Raw genomic sequence first — 23,215 nt, 5'->3', positions numbered from 1 at the left:
ATGTGTGTTATCTGATCTGAACCCTTCCCTGGATGTAGTGCGTCAACCCAAAGCGATATTCCCCTGTGACTATTATCTCCCAATCCTTTCATACAGCACGATTCATCCCGTGATCAATATATCTGCATCCTTCCGGCTTCTTCAGTACGGTGGAAAACAAGTTTGGACAAGCTGTGCGTGGTAAATGTCAACCTCCGCCCACCGAAATATTCCCTCTAATGGGGACCAGGTCAGTTGCCATGGCAGCGGCCAGGAGGCTTTGGTTAGCCCTCGGCTAAATGATGCCTCGGCTCGTGTTAGAATAATGATGGTCATGCATGTTAACAGTGTCTTTAACTTAGCTAGTAAGACAGATTAATCATATGGGGCGATCATGACGCTCTGAACGGTAGAAAATCAAAATACTAGTAAGTGTACAATACAAGTGGACTCTTGAAGACCGAGTTCCAAGCACACCACTCAAAACTGGGCGCACTGTAAACCGAATTTGCCATGTTTGACCCAGGCAAAGTACGCCACTTGCTTTTTTCACAGCTACTATTGATAGCCATTGGAAAATGCCGTTTCATTTGCCCTTTAGAAGAAAATGCATTTCTTATTGAATTTGACATATGTCTATTCATTAGAAGACTGTCCCAAATGCTAAGAGACATCCGTGTGTCTAATTGATTTTAATGTTGCAAAACTCACGAAGGTCACCCCACTTAGCGCTAATGCTTTCTCAATTGAAGTGGGAAGCACTCGGATTCGTAACGTAAACAGCGTTCAGCACGCACATGTCTGTCACTAACTCAACGCCTGCTAGATTTGAAGATAAAATGTAATTCTGAATGAGTTTGCCAAAGAGTCTCAAAGACACTTCTGATTAACCAAATAGCACAAGGGCTTGGATGTTGGGCAACTTAAATGACAAACATATAACGTTCACTGACACGATTGGTCAAAGCGTTGACGAACACTGGACCTTACAGACAGATAAAAATGGCGCCCTTTGCGCTAGGCGCATTTTCAGAATTATCCATGTCCTTGGTGCTGAAACCAAAATCACACGTCGTCACACGCTTAGTCACAACACCACACCAAAGCGGAAGTAATTATAGCTATGTTTTAATTTTGTCTCGAAGCCATAACAAGAAGATTAAGTTTTCCATGGCTCTGTCGTGATTGACAGGTATAAAAAGATATACTAGGAGTCCCTAATTTTGTCACAGCAAATCTCCTGCGTATTTCCATATACATGTACATGTATTTTTATGTAGCTTTTTACATGTGTAAAATCAGAATATCATGAAGATTTGAATTGATACATATACCAATCCATAATCAAATTTTACGTGTAAAGAAGACAGCTTGCCTCTGTTAATGCGTGGCTAATTCATAAGACACCCTTCACGAAATCCTGACATTTTTACACGCTATAGTAAAATGGCGCCCTGCCCGTCCGTTCTACCCAGTCTGCCCGTTTTCCCGCCATGTTGCACCTTTGACAGATTTACGGCGGCGGTTAGACCTCATTATCACTACAATTAATAGTAATGATAACCGCCGTATATCATAAATCCTGTCCCGGCATATCCCTCAACGCACGGCGGGGGAGAGACGGGTTTGATTACGTTTTACGACTTTCTGTGGTCCCAGGACCATATGATTATCTCGAAGGCCTCATCACACCCAACAACTCAAATGTGTGCCATGTAAGGATAGATCGACCGGTATTCACATAGAAGAATCTCCATGAAACGAAGACCGTATGTGACAAAGCTCTATCTCAGATCTGTTCAGAATAGCACACAAGGTGACCTGTCCCTGAGTATTCAATTTAGACATCTCGAAGTGGAAGTAATTTCGCGTGATTTTTCATCAGCACAGAGCTCGGCAGGGTTATGGATTATGTAGAGCGAAAGCGGGGCAATAAAATATTGATCATATTCGCTGCTCCCATAACCCCACAGAGGGATGGGGGTGCTCGGGCTGGGTATGATTAAGATGTACAACGCGTGCTCGAGCTGTCAATCATTTTTACTTTTAATCCTGGTCCCGCGATGCTGGAGGAGATACTGCCATGTCAGGATTGTGGCGTTTCTATCATCACCGTGTAAAATATAAGCGGGATATCTGTTTATTGTCAGGCAAATGCGCCTAATGTCCTATTTGTGGACTGCAAATTAAGTACATTTGGCGAGCCTGACAAGTTTTCACTGCAATAAGTGCCTATTTACGCGCGGCAATCAGGCCCTATTTACGGCCGATGGTGTGATTTCCCCCGGCGAGGGAGCGCAGCAATCGAATCACAAGAAAAGTCCTGAAAAAAGCGACCAATCAGAAGGCTGGACTCCAGCGAGATTGACAGGAGTGCGGGTCGATCCGGCGTTTGGATGAGCAGCCACGGAAAGCTGACTTGCTCGCTCATGTATACATGCTGCACACGGGTGCTGGCTTCTGAGGGGAAATTGCAGGTGGGAACGATGGAAACTGGGACTACTATGTGATGGTAATCAGCTTATTTTCTAACGCGCTTCCTTGCCACAGAGCAAGCATGGAGAAAGAAAAACGCGAACTGTTGTCGGACCAAGCTTAGGCTGAGTTAACTCTGTTCGGGACGCGAGAAGTGTTCAGAAGGCGACAAAGATGTCCAAATTTACCGTTACGCCGTGGACGCTGCTCTTGATTCTCCCCGTGGCGTGGATAGTCGTCAGCTCGGCGGCAGGGGCGCTCCCCACCTGCCCGACGGTCTGCAAGTGCCGCTGCAACAACGTCACTCTGCTCTGCTCGGTGGAGTGCACGTACCAAAACCTACAGACGGTTCCCACAGAGATCCCGCGGACCACGACTTCCCTCAACCTGGCCGCTAACGACCTGACTGTTATAACTGACGACTCTTTGGCCAGGTACTCCATGGTACACTCCATATGGCTTAGCTACAACAATATACAGACCATATCGGACATGGCCTTCATGCGACTAGGAGCGCTGAGAAATCTGGACTTGGGAAACAACGAGCTAAAAGAATTTCCGTGGGAGTCATTGCAATATCTACCTGGACTACAGCTATTCAAACTTAACAACAACAAGTTAACGTACATTCCGATTGAAGCTTTTAATCGTATGACCAAGCTGCGCTCTCTGAGGATACACCATAACGAAATAACAGCTCTACCCTCGGGTGCCTTCGACCGTATGAACTCTCTCTCACATTTGCTTCTCCACGCCAACCCATGGCACTGTAACTGTGGGGTACAATGGTTAGCCGACTGGCTGAAAACAACGAACGTCGACGTTCAGCAGCGTAAGGACATCACCTGCGCCACACCTGCTGAGCTACACGGAGAGAGAGTCGATCAAGCCGAGGAGCTACCATGTAAAGCTCCCACGGCACGGGCCTGGGCCATCCCCAAAGGTGTAATCCCCGTAGAGAGCAGAGTATATCTCCACTGCGCTATAGATGGGGACCCGCTCCCGACCGTCAAGTGGATAACTCCTGCAGGGACGGTGAGACCCAAGGATGAGGGTACGGACAGGATGATAGTGCTGCGGTCGGTGCAGTACAGAGACAGAGGAACGTACATCTGTGTCGCTACAAATCCCGCAGGATCCGTCAGCTCCAAGCTGATCTTGACCCTCACGCGAGATCCTGTACCGGTTGTTGTGAAGACGACTCCGACCCCCGAGGTGGCTACGACGTCGAGCAAACCCGCGCCAACACCCGCCGGGACTCCGCCTAAAGGTCCCACAGAGAAGGGAGCTGTTAGCCCCGGCGGGAAACCCTTGGCTCCTACCTTGTCATCGGCCACAACTGTTCCAACGCAAGGTGGTGGTGTTATCCCCACCCGACCTTCTGGAAGAATTGTACCGCAACCAACAGTACCAAAACCACAAACAACTACTAAAGTTCCTGACATTTGCTCAGAATTTACATCTCAAGGGTCGAACTTACAAATGACTACCGACTTAGAACTGTCTATTGTCAAAGTGTCAACGGACGAAGCAACAGTTCGATTTGGGTGCACTCTAGATTGTGCACGGCCTCCGTTTTGTGCGAACGTGACAATTCTCGATGAAAACTCGAACCGAACCATCTCCAAGCTCCTGGCGGTGGAAGTCGGGGGAGGGTCCGACCACCATCTACAGCACCTGCGGCCTGGAACAATGTACAGGCTTTGTGTTTCAAGCAAGGTGTGTACCACGTTTTCAACTCTACCTGGCAAGACGTACATGGAAGAGATGTTAGGACCGATCATAGTTGGTACTTTTCTGTGCGGGATGGCAATCATAACACTATCTGTGGCCAGCATTCACTACGCTATCATCCAGTGTCGAAAACCGAAGGTTGTCATAAAAACAGAAACGGATGAAGAGGAAGAAGAAAATGGCGGCAGTCTTTGCGGTTTCTTGAGCATTTGTCGGCGGCGGCTCGGAGAAGCACAGCCCGACGTCAGTGGTAGCAGACCAAACGTAAACGTGAGACCGAGATCAGACTGTGTCACTTTGGTGGACAATGTTTACGAGAACAGGAATTCGTATGTTGACGATCCCACTCTAGGCGGGCATCGTAACGCGGCTCTTCGGTCCTCAATGATGAGCTCGCCCGACGACAGCGATCCCAAAGCAACAATGAGAAAACATCTACAACGAGAGGACACCAACCGCATGTCGGAGCACATCTACGAGGACATAGAACCCGAGCTGTTGGGTGCTACAGCTGCACCCATCGTAAGAAACGACGAAGATCTCTCAGACGAGGAAGGAAACCTTGGAATGCGCGCCTCAAAATCTCGAAGAATTCCTCGCGCCAAGACGATGGCTTCTTTCACACAGTATCAGTACTGTCGGCTGAAGCATTCAAAGAGTACAAACTTTTGAGAATATAACGTTAACACCATAAATGGTGATACAAAGTATGTCCTCGCAGCTGACAGAACCTAAAACTATTTCCTTACATTCTGACTTTCAGACCTACCCTGGATTGATGGAACAGAGAAAAATTGGTACAATTGACTCTAATTAAGAGATAGCAGGCAGCATAGGAGCACTGTTTCAGCTTGAAAAGGTAAAGTCACTCGACACTCTTTCCACTTTAAAAATAGGCAATGGCTGTGTATATTTTGTATGTAAAAATGTATTGTAACAAAAGTATGACAAATGCACTATGTGGAAATGAACAAAAACTTTGGCGTTAAAGTGATCAACAATTTAGTCAGTGAAAAAATTCCGACTTGTAAATAATTACTGAAATATTTGTACCAATACCATTGTAATTATGCACCCTTCCAGTGTTTGAATTGTAACTTAAAACTTAAAATTTATGAAACAGATTTTATAAGTCAGATGTCAAAGGGTGTTTCCAACGCTACATAACTTGCAAGAATTGAATCGAGATCTAACGTTAACTATAATGTATATAACTTTTGTCAATATCAATTGTGATACCCGGCAATTTTTTATGATTAACGTTAGGCCTTTGTGTCAACAGTTCATGACTTTTCCTTTGGGAACTTGATATCTCTCAACGACAATACATTCCATGTAAGTGATGTCAAGTCCGTGGATCCCTTGGCGATGAAATCGTCCTGTGTGAATATAGACCCCTAAATCCCAGATCGTGAGGTCATGTCTGTACATTGAATTATGACAAATTATCCTGTCAGAAAATTGTGATATTTCATTAGAATTGTGAGTATTGTGTTAACGTGGCAGCTATGGATGCTTCATTGTAATAAAGTCACATGGTGAAATCATTGTTGAAAACACGGATCGCTCTTTGTTTGTCTCTCTTGGCTAAACTAATTTCAAACAAACCCGTATCATATTAGCCCAAACTGAATACCTTGTTACACGAAAAACTCTATTAAGTCTTTCATATCATCCAGCCCAAAGGCAATATAGCTAATACTAGAAGCGCTTTAAATGGCGGCCTACCCGGAACACCTGTCAATTGAAGCTGATGGTAGGGCTTTGACGAAAGGGGAGAGTGGCTGAGAAACTCCAAGCTACAACCTAGGAGGCTTTGCTACACAGATATTTCATACTACAAACAAACATAGGACTATAGAAAAGAAACAAGCAAGTGGAAGAACACCACTGCATTTGTTTATTAGGAGCAAGGAGGTTAGATTTTGTTAGGAGCGTTGACGTTGCTTTCGGTCTCTGTCCTTGGTGCTGAATTTCCCTGGTTTCAAGTAACAAAAACACCAACAACAGCTACTCTCTAATGGTTCTTTTAGGTCTTGTCTTCCAGTCCTTCTAAGAAGCTAGAGACATTCCATACATGCCTGTGTGCTATTGGTTGAGATTATCCATCTACTAAACGCGGCGTGATAAATGTCCAAATTTTGGCAAGAAACCCCGCTCGCTTACTCACATCGAAATGAATGCAGAATTCCACCACACCCAAACCGGGACTTGTCACTTCAGTAGATGCCATCTTTGCCCAAGGCTTTTTGTCTGCACCATTTCGCATAGGCTGTTGGCGAGGGTTAATCCATCGGACTTGATGTTTATCAGTCGTCAATTTCATATCAAAACTGACAGGGTGTTTTATCAACTCTGTAGTAATATCGATACGACAATATCTCACTTGAAATCTTTGGCTTTGTCGATGTAGGTTAGACATCCAGGTAATAAGATACGCCAAAAATAGTTACTCAAGCAACTGGATATGGTTTTGAAACGGTCAGACGTTTCGGATAGAATCCACTATCCTTCGTCAGTGGCTTTGGTTTATGTAAAGCAGATATGCTTCCACACCCTGTGTATCGACATTCGCTGACGGTGATTCTATCGTGATTTCACTCAAAAGAGATTCATTCTTTCATCGGGTATAGCTTGCACGACACAATATGATGGATTTGATTACTTTCTTGCGTTATTGATAATATTAATAAAGAAATCAAGGACGCATGAGAAATCGCTTTTAAAGCAATGTGCTAGTAACGAACCTTCTGTAATTTCTATCTTTTTAGCGTAGTGGTCTTAGTTTTCTTGCATATACATCTATCTAGTGTAGTACGTATACACAAGAATATAGGAAGCTTTTCTTTTTAGATACCAGTAATAGACTATGATATACTGCACAATGCTGTAAACCAAAATCCACTTTGGAGAAAAGGTAAATTGACCGCCAAGAATCTGACATTCTCAATCCTACCCTGAGGCGAACATGTTTTTCTTAGTATGTTTTATGTTAGCGCCCTTGTTAGAAACCTTCATCTCGACGTACGGCCTGTATTATTGTTTTAATATTGTCTTCCTAAAACAACACAAGAAGAATTAAGTTGTCAGCAGAAATACGCTGGCACTGACGCCTTGGTTTTTCTACTAGAATGCCAAATATAGTCAACATGTTTATCAAGTCCAAGGCAATGTAGTGGTAGCGATTTTCGTGGGCGTAAAGCATTTGCCCCTATAAAATCCTCCAACGTTAAATTCATAACGACAGTTTCTGGTACAGTTTTCATGTGTCAGGAAAAACACAACTGGAAAGAAACCCTAATTGAACGGATACCAGATTAGGTGGAAACTGTGGAAGCCCTGATTGATATACGATTTCATCTCTTTCCCACCGTAATACCCGGAACAATAAAGTGGATTTCGGACAGGATAAAGTGGATTAAATGTCCTCTGCCATCCGTCTTCGCCCACAAACAGTAATTGGCCGGGAACTGACAGTCAGATCAGTATAAGGTGCGTTGTTGTGGAAGGTGTGACTGGGTGACACACACGAGTAATGTGATCAAATGATTGTAGCGTTGGTACCAATGTTGAAGACGTAAGATGTAAACAAGAGAGTCAAGCTAACGCTGCATTATGATAGTGTTTGAGACCTCGTGGTTTCGCATTGTTTATTTCTATACATTGTTTATAATCTTATTAGAATATGATCATTGAAATATTTTCTTAACTCTCACATAATGTTAACACTGTTGGGTTTAACATAAAGACATTGGTAGAAGTGTGCATGTTCATCGCAATGTTCGAGCAAAATTTGCCCCTTCTCACCATGACACATAGAAATACCACCATATTGGAACAGTGGCGGATCTACAGTGATAAGACGATTCGTGACGGACATTTCTACCTCTAAAACCAAGAGAAAAGGGTGGAATAAAATCGACTAGAACGATTTGAGGGAATGGAAAGAAGCATCCCCCATCCATCCATCACACCTCACGTCACGTGCTACAGTGGTACAGTAATAAACCACCGCGCCTCCCTCATCCATCTAGATCAACAACTACACCAAACTAATTGTAATCTCGATACAAATCCTTCGTGACTTTTGATGTGACTTTCAAAACATCTAAAACTTCTGTTGTGAGCTGCAAAGACTCTCGTGTTTCAAAATATCGCTGTTGCACACAGATTTATGAATAATCTCTATACTTATTGCGTTTGCGTGAAGTAGGCAACGCAATACTGGTAAAACCAGTAAGTCGCCTTTTAAACTGACAGTTCCATTGGTATCATATGTCGGTTTGCACTTAGACTTTATATGCCATCTCTCGGCCGTCAGCACGTTTGCACGGAAGCGTGTACTGGGCGGAATTCCCCATGGCTGATTCAGAAACCTTTCTCTAATACCAGAGCGACATGTAGTCACAACAATAACCCCTGTCCCTCATGTCAGATCAGTCAGCGGCAGGGATGACTGGAAACAGAACCCGCTCCGTGACCCGAGCGTATGGAGCATGGGCTTCATCTCCATCCAATGTAGGTAGTCGCATGAGACGACTCAAGTATTCTCTTGTAGTTGTTGGACAGTAAAAACAAAGATAAGGACGCTTTAAGCAAGAGATTCTCCCAAGAACCCCAGATGACGAATATGGTGCGAGCGAAAGATGCTGACGTTGACCTCACACCATACCAGTAAAATGAATGGCTGCACTTCCATCTCCACATGTCACGTACACGGATGTTCTGCGCTCATGTTTACGACAGTGACGTGGCACGAAAGTCATGCTATGTCCGTAAAATACACACAAATATGATGTCTTGTAAAAGATACGTGTGGACAACTAACTTACTTGAATCAAATTTAAAATATGCACAAATATATGTAATATACTACATTTCCTAAATCCTTTTGAGGAGCGCTATGGCAGAAGTGAGAGGCCCGTGTATAAAATAATTCAGCAATACGAAACCACAAGCGGAATTTTATTCAGTAAAAGCTGTGCTATTCTGTTATTGATAAGAAAACTTCTAGGCCAGCCAGGCCCATGTAGATGTCAAACTCATAATTTACGTCCTCAAATTAAATCTTCATCACCCTCCAACCGCACCAGCTATTGTGAGATTATATTATTTTATTATAAATGAAATTTATGGCCCCACTGAAACTATCATAAACAGCAATACTCTCACACTGTTAGTTGAAAGATAAGTCTTCTGTTCACGGAGCAAAATACAGATATGTGGGACAGTTGCACATTTTATTTTTCTGTGCTTTTTTAACCATTGTATGAAGTAACAAAAGCTTCTTGCTCTTTTTTTGGTCTATTTTTCCCAAATTTTGCCCGAAATAAAGCCATGAAATATTGATTATTCCACCTTTATTATGAGGACGGTGTGCGTTTATCCCATAGATCAAGCGATCGAAATCGTCCCTTTCACCTGTCAATCAAACGAGCACACCGGAAACCCCGTGTTGGGTAGCATACGTAAGCACAGGAGACCTACATCTGTGAGGTTTCTGTGTTCTCACTAGTAAAGTGTGATTTTTGATCGGCTTTGCTTTGCTCTATGTACAATGAACAATGCAAAATCAACTTGTATCATGTTTTTGATAAGTTGCCAAATCTTTGGTGTAAAATGATATTTATTTCTTTTCATAAAATTTTATCTGCTTTATGATGCAGCAAGTAATATATTTTCAGCAACACTGCTTCAATATTTTCTTTCTCCTTGACGTACTGTTAACGTGCCACCAAATATACTTTGCCTGTACCACAATGATGTGCTGAGAGTCTGTATAACAAACGTCGTTATCACGCGTTCGGCATCATTTACCTCATTAATGACGGGTACACTGATTTCCCATGGTGCCTCTCTGCGACACCTGCTTTGTATCATGAGGGATTCGGTCTGACGGTTACGTTACCATGGTTACTATGTGGTTGATTCTGCCAAGGTCTTTTATGTGCGTCACGCGAAAACATGTTCACTTTTATCAAAAGAGGAAACGTCAATCTTTGTATTTTGCTTGACGCGGCATACAGTGTTTCGAGTACTTAATTTGAGTATGTTCATTACCATCTTGTCTTGTGAATTAGTGTACAAATTGCAAGTGCCACACGTTTCTGGTACTGTACATCGCTAACACTATAGCTATACAAGTGTGCCGTGTGCTAGACAGTAGCACTATCTTATCCAGCACTGAATAGTGTAAAAAGATATAACATCTACATTTGAAAATATTGGTTTGTACCGAGTGTCACCATCCCTGACCTTGGTGCTGAATCAGCTTAGATACTAGTGGTATATACATGTAAGCACAGGTGTTGCAGTCCCAAAGGTTAAAACATGTTCATACCCAACTTTATTCACATCTTCTTAGCCTTATCTATGACGCAAACAACACCTTTAACATATGTAGTGTTAACGATAACAATATCATACATGCATTCTACATCCAATTATTACTATACATGTGCTACAGGTAAACAAAATCATGTCGTTCAACGAATGTTTTGTTTTTTAAGAGCGTTTTGAAAAGAATTTTTGGCGTATCACTAGGGTAGAAGACTTCAATGATGATTTCTCCTCTCCAAGAATTGAATTCAAACGTACAATTGACATCACGCGTACATCCACTGTGATCCACATATTTCTCGCACATGAGAGCATGTCAGTCTCGCGCATCAAAGAAGAGCATCAGTAATGCACTAATATCAAAGTGACATTCTGAGCACGAAGGGAGAGAATCCACGCACGCACTCACAAGCGGGCGGTAATTAGGCAACCCAGGCTCTTCAAAAGAACGGTACACGGCAAGGCATACTAATGTACATTGCGGGGAAGGTGCGATAATGAGGATGATATAGTGAATCTGTTATCTGCAATATACAGGAATGGTGAATCGCAACTTTTCCGACTAACTTCTTAGTCAGTTGTAACCTTAAAAGATATATTAGTGGTTAAATCATGCGCGGGTTTCATTGTTGTTGTTTTTTGACACTCAATGGAAAAGCTAATCCGAACGTGAAAATTGTCGCATTATAAGTCTTAAGAATACCACTGAAATGTATTCGAAACACGTATCACAAGGAGCATCAGTCTGAAATGATGTCATGTTTTTTTATCCTTGAGTTACACCAGCGAAATCCACACATATCTAGATTCATGTGTTATCTTTCGTTTTCAATCAAAAAGTCATGAATCCATATATGAACAGAATGCGTTGGCTTGGTCCCTTTATTGGCCAGTATTGTTGCAATATCTGTAAAAGAATACGCAGATAATAAAGTGCACTCACCCGTAACAACCCCTGCAAATAACTTACAATCAGTTTTTCCTATTCCTAGAACACCCTCAATTAACATGTCCATAGGAGACGTTATTCCGAGCAATAAGTGGACGGATATGTAGGCAAAAATCGCTGGAGCGGAACGGGGATGTCAAAGGTCATCAGCAATCAATGGTAATGAACCGCTATATTGTGGGCAAACTAGCGCGACGGGAACACGGCATTGGTGTGTGGAAGTGCTGCTATTAATGCTAACTGAATGGTAAAATCACTCTACCTGTAAAGTAAAAAATGTGGTCTTAGAAGAGCTACGACCCTACGTATTGTAAAAATGTTTGATCACTTAGTTCATGGAAATAACAGCGTATTCTGAAACAAGACGAAGAATTTATCTATCAATATATTCATCAAGACGATGAACCACCATGCGTCTGTATTTTTATCTTTAATCTGTACAGTATGTTTTATTGAAGTCGTCTTACTTTTTTTCTAAGTTGCAGAAATACTAGTACCTAGACAGACCATGGAAGCCATACTGTACCATGTGTTACCCAGCACTTAGAGACCACGTCTAGCGAAATAATAGACGTTAAACAACGACAATAATAACAACAACAACAAATATTTCAATGCATTTCCGACCAGAATCACGCCATTGTAGTGTCGGAGTCTGACCTAGGTAATTTATATGTAACGACAGATTCAGAATAAATGGAAGCGCCTGCTGCGGTCCACAATTTTACAGGGATGTTGTGACCGCTGTTCCGTGTCGCTTCCTTAATAACGCTTTCAACATATTCCAGTTCATTGCTGTGGAGATAGGGCATATTGAAGCCATGCATTATGAAAACGTCATATTACATCTGTATGTATAATGACTAGGGCACTAAACAGAGTTGGGGAATATTGCATATAATGACTGTAGTTGTGCATAGGGAAGGGAATACAAAGCGTTACGTTTTTAACCTGCTGAGTACATGCTTGCGCACAGGATAAGGCACAAAACAGCACTGGCAGACAAAACTAGCAACTATTGTTAACAATGTATGTTACATTCACGCTTTTTAAAGAAGCGATAGTAATGCCTTTACGTCTTTTCTCGCCAGGATTGTCAACATTTTTGTTGATTTTCTTTTCTATCTCTGGTTCTTAACTAAAGTTAGTTTGGTTTCATCATCGTCTGTGCTGTTCTTTTTAATTCCACACGAGCCCATTGGACGTCGTTTGGTTTGAAACATGCATTAGTGCTACTACGCTTGACACAGTACAAAATGAAAACAAACATACAAATGAAAATGGCTATTAGTTTACATTGACAAATGATATTCTCCATAACCCACGGATTGCGACAAATGGTATCGTGTGGCCATTGCCTTGAGCTAGAAGCCATAAACAAGGCTTATCATGAAAATGGGTAAGTAGCGTTTTTTTATGGACCGGATTTTCTAATAAAGAACATGTGGTTTTGGCGCCAGACAAAAGCTATCAATATCAATCAAACTGTGTGTTTCACAGCAGGTAGTAGGTGCATTTCACATGTAGAATGGGGTCAGGAACTGCCTTTAACATAAGCAGAGCTATAAAGCTACTGAAAGACCTGTTTGTTCTGATTTATTATGTAGGAGTAGGTATACTCTTTACAATGTAATGCAGAACAAACGGGAATGATATACTTCGGGAATAATATACTTCGGCATATATACCTGTTGAGGCGAAGGCAAAAAAGATCTAAGAAAAGTAAGCGTCGCCTGACTTCAGTGTCTAAAGCTCCCATCTCTTACAAGGATATTGTGCCACACGGTACCGGTATATCCAACGTTTATCGTGGATACATCTTATTGAAAATAAGGGTACATTTGGAAGTACTTGGGGCAAACTGAAATGGCCAATGTGTTTTAATTTGCTGTGCTCCAACTAAGGTTCAAATACTCTCAGTCTCACAGTTGGCGCCCAACGATTCACCTTTCCTGTAAGGTAAGCCTCAGACATAAACACACGCCTCCCCCCCCCCCCAGTTGAACTCTAGGTGAACTCCCGATGGGTGTTTCTGAACTTGTTTTACGACCCTCTCGTCTGCCAGGCGTCTAGCCAGCCTGGATCTGTAACGGAGATCTCCCGTCTGCTTCATAAGCCCGGCCCGCACGTGGAGACATGCTGGCGCCTCTGGTTGAAGCAGTCTACAGCCTGGCACATTGTGGTTAATCGTTGCGGTTTGGTATAAGAACGTTTTTTCACACATTTCAGTTTCAGTTTATCTATTTAACCAGGCAAGTTCACATTTGCTGCAGGTGTAAAAGTTTTGTAACTATAGTCTTTCTGTCGCTCCAGTTCTTTCAAATTCTCACTCTACAAGAGAAAATGAAATAATGTAAGCAAAAGAATAGACCTACCATCATTTAATGCTAGACTTTATCTCTTTTGTTGTTCCCATAAAACTAACCAGCGGCACGACTATTGATTACTACCCGTCCGCGACTGGCACGGTTTGTAGATTAGGTATCATTTCAACTGGCGCCATGTGAAGAGCCCTAAAAAGTGAATGATCTATTTTTTCGCTCAAGTGCTGCTAAAATGCCAAGTTGAATTTTCTTTGCTGTTATGTTATGTTCAAATGTGAATTGTCTAGAACATTGCTTACTGGTATTACATTTTCTTAGCTTGCGAAGTGCCAAACCAAAGTAAAACCAGAACAGAACACGCTTACACAGAGTATTTAGCGTCATACGTGATACAAATCTTCTTAACCTATGGTCAGTCTCACAAAGTAAACATTCACTAGGATTTTTTTTTGATACCGGTTGAAACGGTGTTTCTTGATAAATGGTCCCAGCAACTGCTTGTCGGTGACATTTTATGGCCCATTGATAGATCTTTGAGGATCAGATGGCGCCACGGAAAAAGAGACAAATGATTTTCTTTCACTTTTATTGTCGTCTTGTCGAGCTGATAACGAACACAGTCGGCACTGGAAAATGGGATTCAAACCATAAATAAACCACACATCATAATATAGTGATTTGATGGTAATAAGTACACAGTACAGTAAAACGTTGCGAGAACGACTCCACGAGCTTGATACAGCGTGAAGGAAAGATGCGTGGACGTGAGGCACAACAATCTTCATTATGGCGTTACAACCTTTTAAGATATTATGCGGTGAGCTTTGATTTGATAGTACCGTATAACATAGCCTAAAATGGAGCCAATTTTGGAAAGTTTTGGTGGAAAAGATGGCTGCTGTTATTGATTTATCGTGAGTAGCTGCAGTACTGTCCTTTTAAGTGTTTGGTGGATCTTTCACCAAAAATAGTCACAGACCGGGACCGGGTAGCCGAAGTTAGCACGAAACGGGCTGCGAACTTGATGTCTTATTTTAAATCATTTTGTAACATTTCTGCGAACAGGTACAGGAGCGGGGCCGAAGTGAAGGTACGTGATTGACAGTTAATCGTCAGGAACAGAAATGTGCTTCAGCAACTTGCAATACAGATATAAATTTATCTCAAACTGTGTCTGTCATTGGTGCTGAATAGTCGGTTATTGAGAAGACTAAATATTCATTTGAAAACAGCCAAGCGCTTGATATTTTGCGAGATTTGTGGTGACTTTTATAGAAAGAGGTTTGTGGAGGATGATGATACGGTCTCAAAATCATTTCAACATACTTACTCGGTCTAGCGCTAGTGCGAGGCTGCAGGGTGCCAAGCACTTTCCAATCATGGCACACAGCAGCAAGGAAAAAGCGACACCTATCGGTGTGTTAGAAAATATCAGGAGGCTGCATGCATGTAATACGGTGTGTGTGAACGGATGTAGATACAGACAGAATGAACTCAACTCCTTTTGTGGATAAGAAGTGTTCTTCAAAAATGCTGTTTAGAGAACAAAGTCGCAACTACTAGACCCCATTGATTCTTAGATTTTCCACTTTCCAAATTGTCAATTAACAGTTTAGTGACTGGCCATTGTTGTATGGCTCCGCAGAATAAAAGTAAAGTTCTTCTGATCTTTGATTAGATATTTGAACTAACGATGAAAGTTATACAGGTTTCTTGAGCGGTGCAATGTTGTGCAATAGAAGCGTCGTCGTATGCAAGGTCATTGTGAGTAATTGCAACTTGCAGCTCCAAAACAACTACCTAGATGGCGTAACTGAAAAGTATTTTGAGTGTGGAGATAACCCTGAACGTCACAATATTCTTAATCAAATCCTTTGGTAAAAACCATCTTGTTATCGAGGAAAACATTCACATGGACGTCATGGACGTATGACTCATCAACATCTTTGGTACTGCTTAGCTTATTACCAGCTGCGCGATGACCAGTGTTAAGACTAATGCAAACAAAGGATAAGAACGGGGAAAGACGTAGACGTGTGCAAAAAAGACGTGACAGGTGGTTATTGTTGTTATGTACACCTATTTACATATGTAAAAATGACAGGGGATAGCTCAATGCAGCAGAGCCCGTCACAGCTCAGCTTTGAACTGGGAGAGGGACTCCGCTTCCGACTCATTGCTCTTTCTTCGTGATCAGAGTAGGTATCAACATCTGATTTTTATTAATATCTGTAACAGCTGGTGTAGATTCAGACCATTAGTAACTATTTCACTTCACAGGAATCAAGGCATACATGTTTTATTGCAGGTTTGGGACGATAAAACAGAACTGTGTATATCACAATAAAAGGGTGTGACGCTTATTGCAATCAACGTATTATAGTCAGACGTAACAAAGTGAAAATGATTACAGTGGTATTGATAGCTTTACCGCAGATCTCGATCCAAGTGAACGACTGTAACGGAAGGACAACTTATCGAAGCAGTTATGAATGACAATGTGGGCGGGCACGTCGTTGGACTTTTTCAATAATAGTGGCAATAATCGTTCGATGTATTACGTCGTCCGAGTCGCCATGTGGCGCTCTTGGTCAGTCCTATCGAGCTTTACCTTTACATTGACGATTCATGTCGCTCACAAAGTCTTAACAAAATCTTAGCATTCCACGGCGTTACTTTTTAGTAGGTTATGGCTTGAAACGACCTCTTCGATCTACTTCATGTTTACTAATCGGTAAACATTTGCATTTTTCCACCTTTCATCAAACAACTGATTATCAATATGTTTGGAAGACTTCAGATCTTAAGTTTATCAGCTTGTCTGGACTTACACGTTAAAAAACACAATATATTTTGAAAGTTAGAGTTACACAAGACAGACAAATGACTTTGACGTGACCCCACTCGTGCCCTTGGATGACCGCGTGCCACCTGCAGTTCGATCATTAATATTTCACACACCCTTTCAGTGGATATAAATCAATAAGTAATCTTTTAACAGCTTCCCACAGGAAGGGCCTATATGGCTGACATCGCACTTACATTTACCAAACACCATGATGGACAGAAAACGTACTTATCTTACATATTATGACGATAAAGCTCTCACCTATCACAAAATCGCATTTTTGATGTATACTTGTGTATGCCATTAAACCCATTTATGTAAACTGGACTAATCTGATAATTTTCACTTTGTTGACTTTTAATATTACGAAGTTCAAGGTGTATCAAATCAATTACACAAATGGGAAACGGCTTGTTATCACCAACATGGGACGTACATTTTATTATCTATACCCTTTACTTTAATTATTATCATTATATGAGCGTCGTTCGGGTTTGACAGGTTGCTTCCTACATATTTAAATTGAACACGCGTCTGTAAATCTGTCTGTACGGTCTGGTGGACGCCTTCTCCGATTCCGTCACGTGGTTTAGACAGCACTAAATGGCACAGCTTTTAGTCTACACCAGACCAACTACGCTAGCTTATGTGTGACTTTTTGCTAGGGTCAGTCGAGTTCGGCCACCATAGGGTTATTTTGGACTGGAGCAGAAGGCGGAATGTGAACTTCCCGCGCAGACCGACACATATAATGACAATGACTCTCCTAGCTAATAGTTAACCCTTTTTTGCTGAATTGTACTATCTATGCCCCAAGAGAAATTTTCAGTTTACCATCAAGCTAAGCGGCTAATCACCACCCTGTCCCCTCCCAAAGTCATATGAAAGTCAATGAAGCACGTGGGCAAACCAAAGACAAACACGAGTGTGACTATTCGCTACTAATAAGGAGTATCCATTCTCATACTAACCGTTACGTATCAGTGTGGTGTAATAATGACCTTTGACTGTTGTACAGAGTGAATTACCTAAAGCCAGTAACATAACGTGTGAGGTTCCGGAAGCACGTTTGTAGACCATTTAGGCCTGCGCGTGTGAGATATTACCCGGTCTACTGAATCACGCCGAAGATCAGACCGAATGTGTGGCGACAAATCGTTCTGTAATCCCCTCTCCTGCACACAGGCTCCGGCGCCCTTCCCTCAACCTTCCATTAGTACCAAACACGCGATAAGCATTTAGAGGATGTGCACATCAGAGGCAGTCTCGGGGGGTTCGGCAACGTGAGAATTCTCCTGAGACTTGTAATGTTAAAAGTCGTTTAGTGCTAACACGGACACGTTAGTGTACAATATTGGTTACGACCTGATCACAAAGTTAAAAGATATGTCCCGATGTATTGAAAACTTCATAAACTTTAAGCAAAGATCGATAAAGATGTCGAAGAATTTATAACAGGAAATCATCGATGCATTTTTAATTAGTGATACTTACAGCTACATGGCATAATATTTTGAACAAGGGAATAAATTTCAAGGCAACTCTATAAAGAAAAAATGACATTGAACACGAGACCGCGTTATCAATTTATCTTTGACTGCGTTTCTCAGCAAATGTGTTCATAGTCATACTCGGCGAGAGAACTTTTGTCATGTGATGACCACGGGTTGGTGTTGTTAATGTATATAGAATCACATGAACATTCAAATTTACAGAAAATCAAGAAGCTGTGTCCCCGGTGACCTTGGACTTGGCGGGGTAAATCTCTCCAAGCTCTGAGGTGCAAACAATTGAACAAAAAATGTTGAATGTGTATTGATTGGCCTTTGCTGGAAATTCTCTTAAAATCCCACAAATGAGTGAAGTGACTGTTACCAACTCCTGTATCAAAACTGTTATTGTATACAATCAAAACTGTTATTGTATACAACACATGTACTTCGTATTCTACGAACATTGCCGATTGCCACGTCGAGACGAGTATTCGATAGCCCAGCCGATAGCGGACGTCTGTCCATGCATCATCCCCAGAGAGACCACACGGGCTCAACAGTAGAAGTGTTGGTGTAAGCACTAATGTAATTCTCCCCAACAATAACTCATATCACCCGACGTACATATTATATAATAGAACACACGAGTCTAAATGCTTTGACATATGATGGTTGCACTTCTCACAGACAATGTATTCCAATGAACTGTACTTGACACGATTAAGGAAGATTCAAATATTACATTGATGTGCCTGTATCTGTGCCATTGATTACCTTTGGCAAGATGCGCTCGCAACTGGATTTCATGACAGCATGACTTGCTTCCATTTTTTTCTACAAATGTTTCTACTTCAGACGACACAGGAACAGAAGTCAACAGTGATTCCGGGAAGAACAGGATAGAATTAGTAGAATGGTGGGCCGAGAATAACACCCTGTGGGACCCCATCACTAGTATACGTTATGAGAAGCCGACCATTCACACAGGTTAACGTTATTGGAAAAGAACGATGTGCAGTCCAGAATCAATTTCCTCTCGTCCCGAAAAACAGAGGTTAGGGTCATTATCAAACTTCAATTTTCCTCTCGACTTAACTCGATAATACGCCGAGCGGCTCACAAAGTGGCATCGAGCGGAAATGTCCGTAAAAGTCTTTACTACCTTTTGTGAGCACGTGGGTGCGAGCACCAACTGTGCATTATCACTGTTCCGTTTACAGGTTTAACACTGTTACCATACACTCTTAAAGATTAAGAAAAGGGATATGCTTTATAACAAAGAAAACAAGTTGCCAACAAAATCACTAGTACTGTTCATGAAGTTAGAATATTCAATATGAAGAACAATTGTGAATAAATCATATTTGTTCTACAGTTCCCCTGCAAATATGACTTGTTTTGAAGCAAGTTACACACTTTCAACGGCAGCGGAAAATGAGGAAGGGGAACATGAATATAGTTTGCTACATATCCAGAGTTTTTCATGTATTTGATGTATTGGATTTCCCTTCAGCACCCCGGACAGCGAGAAACATGAAAAGTTAGCAGACTGACCACATGTGGCCCATAATTCCTCACGTCGGGTGACGTATGGCTGACCTTTGACACGCCTGACATAAACTGAAGGTTATATAGTCTACCCCGTGCGTGTCGGAATTCTTGCCAACAAATCCCGGCTGATTTATATGCACGCGTGGACTCGGAATTGATTTTTATCCAATGTGAGCAGTATGTCTTCCTCCAGTCAATAGCACAGGCTTACACTTCTGTCAATGCGCCGCGGTTTGCTGGAGACCTAGTAAGGGGCGCGATTGGGGTTGCGTACAATTCTTTTCAACATTTTCTTAGAAACCATCAAGATTGGTGACGCATTTGATAATGATAACCTTCGATCAAAATGCCATTTTTCTTAGTAAGTAAAATGGAATAGGAATCATCAATTTTATGGACATGTTACTCGATGATTTGTCAATCAACAATATCAATGGCACACTTGAAACAAAGTCGGAATATTCAGACCTTCAAGAGTACTATAGAACACCATCATCGGGCGGCCTGCTTAATTATACAGAACATTGCATAGATCAACCATATTACCGCTTGGACATGGATGATGTGAGAACAACGTAATGTGAAAACAAATGAAGATTTTTTGTTAATTTTTCCCTCCAAAGAAACCCCAAATAACAGACTTTCTGTTGCAAGTATGTTGGGGAAAACAAACAAACAAGACAGTTGTGGCAGTGATTGTCCATGTATGTGTGTCACTGAAAAGTCGGCGTGCCATAATTGGAGTTTGTGCTGCAAAGTTGCACAATTTTGTTGTCCACGCACCAGTACAGTGCGATCTAAGTTTTTCCAGCGTTTATTAGCCTATGTTTACATCATCTTTCGCTGGCTGTCGGCCGGTCACTATAGGCTTTAGCGTTGATTAGCTATGATTTAGCATTCTGTGCTGTCAAATGTCGATTTGAAGATATTTCACTTGTAACGTGTCTCGTCTGTAATATCCAAGCAAATGTTGGTCAGAAAACCATTACGTTCTCTGCCTGTTAATTCCGACACGCAACCATTCCATGGCAAGCGAGAAAACACTCCACTTTTCCTCAACATCTGCTTGGTGATTACGTATTCAGCAGCGTGAGAGTCAAACATCCCCTCGGGGCGGCGTCTCCCGTACACATGTGCACAAATGTGTCCTCCAGAACGAACGTCATGCCTTCGTGCTTCACAATTACGCGCCCGGCGGCACAACAAATTAGCAGCCGCTCCAACACTCAGGAACACCGTCTGTGCTGCTGCCGCCGTAAAACGGCCCTAGCGGCAAATTGGAACCAGTTCTGAGGATGAGCCGACATTTCCCCGGCCTGAATGCCGTCCTCCAAGTTCAATTTCAGGACGATGCCACTGTGGCACCATCTGGCTAAGGTGCTGTGTTCGATGGTTTCTTGAATTTTGGATGGCATTTCAAAAGTCGCGCGTCAGTGATATTTTGAACAGCAAATGTTAGTAAATACTAGTTGTGTGAAATATGACTTCTGCAACTGAACGCGAAGTTATATTCATTTCTTATTTTCAGTGCACTTTAAAAGTATCCTATCTATAATATTCTCTGTCCTAAAAGTACGTATGTTGACTTCGTCCGTTTTACAAGAAAAGGGTGTTGTATAGTTTCATGTCAAAATGAATGAAGTAAAAGAATACAAAGACGTAAAATGTTATGAAGAAATCATCTCATCATCATCTATCCCTTGGTCTGTGCCTAATTGATCATGACTATTGGTGCGGCACCACAGAATTGGAAGGTCTGGCAACCGGTTTCTCCATCCTTTTCGGTTTTCTTTGTAGTTTCGCTTAGGAATTCGAAGCGGACACACCAGTGCACATATGATTTGCAAAGAATAAGGTTTTTTTCCTTAACCGACTGTTGTCCAGCCTGGTTATCTAACCCCCCTCTCCCCAAGTACTTCTACAAAAGTAAAATTTTGAATTTGCCTGACTTGAAATGATGTCAATTCACAACCCATGCGGGCTTGAATGCATATGTTCGCACGGTGAGATCTTCGCACTCCAGCCTGTGGGCTCGAAGTAATGCGCGCACGTAAACGTCTAACTCCATCGCCGCAGATGTAATTGAATGTGGATAAAGAGTATTCTTCCTCGACTAGATAGCCATCGGTCGGACCCAGCAGCGGGTGCCTCTACTTGTACATATAGACACAGCCATGCGTCACTGCCGAGCAGGCACGGTGATTAGCGGACAGATAAGCACGGTTCGGGCCCGGTAATTGAATTGCTATTGCCGTTTGGAGCAAAACCGGCCCGCGGTGTTACATAATCAAGTAGGAAAACAGGGAAATGGGAGAGGATGGCCATTTGTACTGATAAGATGTCTGGTACCTTCACCTTGCCAACCACAAACTTCCATCCAACACCAACAACGACAAAGCTGCGTCTTCATCAAATGCCTGGATTTAGTTTTAAGTTTAATAACTTTACTATGTCAACTTTTCATTATCTGTATAAAGATTGCCTTACTCGTAATGCCTGAATAAACAAAAAAATTCGGCACTTCGATGTATTTGGAGATTGATGGAACTATAATCAATAAGCAATTATTATTTACCATCGCACGCAAGGTTTAGCTAAAACAGGTCATTACTTATTGCTGAGGGTGAATGAATGACCTGGCCACAACGAGCAAGTTGGTTAGCTAAACTAGCAATCAAGAACAGAACAAGACCACCGTTCAACTCAAGCAATGAGCATGTATAAGCAGACAGGACATTGGCAAACGTACCAAATATCATCACAATCCATAAATTGACTTATTGTTATGCTATTACAAATATTAAAAAACATAAACAAGCACACACACACACACACAAACACACGCACGTACATACACCATGACACACACACACACAAACAAACACAGTCACATACACATACACAGACACAAACACACACAAACACAAACACACACACACACACACACACACACACACATACATACATACAAACACGCGCGCGCGAAACACATTATTCCTCCATTTTTCATTTCCTGTTTTTAATGACTCCTTAAGAACAGCTTCGGCGTCGTGTTCCGGACTCTCAATTATTCAATTCCTGGCAACAACCAATATACAAGAAACTTTCACTTTCCGTTAAGTCGTTACTGCAATTTTGGTTTAAATCCCAGAAGAAGGAAGAGCTTTTCGCTCAGCTGTAATGTGTGTGTAGTTTGCTCATGTATGTACACACCATCCCAACACATTGGACATCCAAACTTTTGCCCGAAATCCACCCCTTCTCGTCACCCTTACACTTGTTCCCCCTGGTGTCCTCCCGGGAAGTTCTCTCCGCGGGTCGATACCGCCGTCCTAGCGGTGACCTTGCCGTTGTGAGACACGCGGACACGCGGACACGCCGGCGTCAGCGCAGGAGGGATTGACGCAATATCATTACTAAATTTCAGAAAATCTTGAATGCAATTTCCCGCTTGTGCGCGCGCGGACCATCCGATTGGAACTCCCATATCCGGGATGTCGTTTCCAGCTCATGAATATTTATG

The 23,215-nt window shown here is 42.1% G+C and overlaps 1 protein-coding gene across 1 annotated transcript; it reads left to right on the top strand.

Annotated features, from left to right (window-relative positions):
- The first annotated feature begins 1,434 nt into the window (after positions 1-1,434).
- On the top strand, positions 1,435-4,862 carry LOC118429747 (immunoglobulin superfamily containing leucine-rich repeat protein 2-like). Its single transcript, XM_035840368.1, has one exon. It carries the CDS (start codon positions 2,629-2,631, stop codon positions 4,858-4,860), a length of 2,232 nt encoding a protein of 743 aa, XP_035696261.1. The 5' UTR covers positions 1,435-2,628; the 3' UTR covers positions 4,861-4,862.
- The last annotated feature ends 18,353 nt before the right edge of the window (positions 4,863-23,215 follow it).

The sequence above is a fragment of the Branchiostoma floridae genome, chromosome 13 (assembly GCF_000003815.2).
Source record: "Branchiostoma floridae strain S238N-H82 chromosome 13, Bfl_VNyyK, whole genome shotgun sequence".
Classification (NCBI taxonomy): domain Eukaryota; kingdom Metazoa; phylum Chordata; class Leptocardii; order Amphioxiformes; family Branchiostomatidae; genus Branchiostoma; species Branchiostoma floridae.
Note: the sequence above shows the minus strand (reverse complement) of the source record. Positions and strands in the feature narration are given on the sequence as shown.

Excerpts from the sequence above, each read along its gene's own strand:
- LOC118429747 (XM_035840368.1), top strand. The coding sequence starts at position 2,629 with ATGTCCAAATTTACCGTTACGCCGTGGACGCTGCTCTTGATTCTCCCC.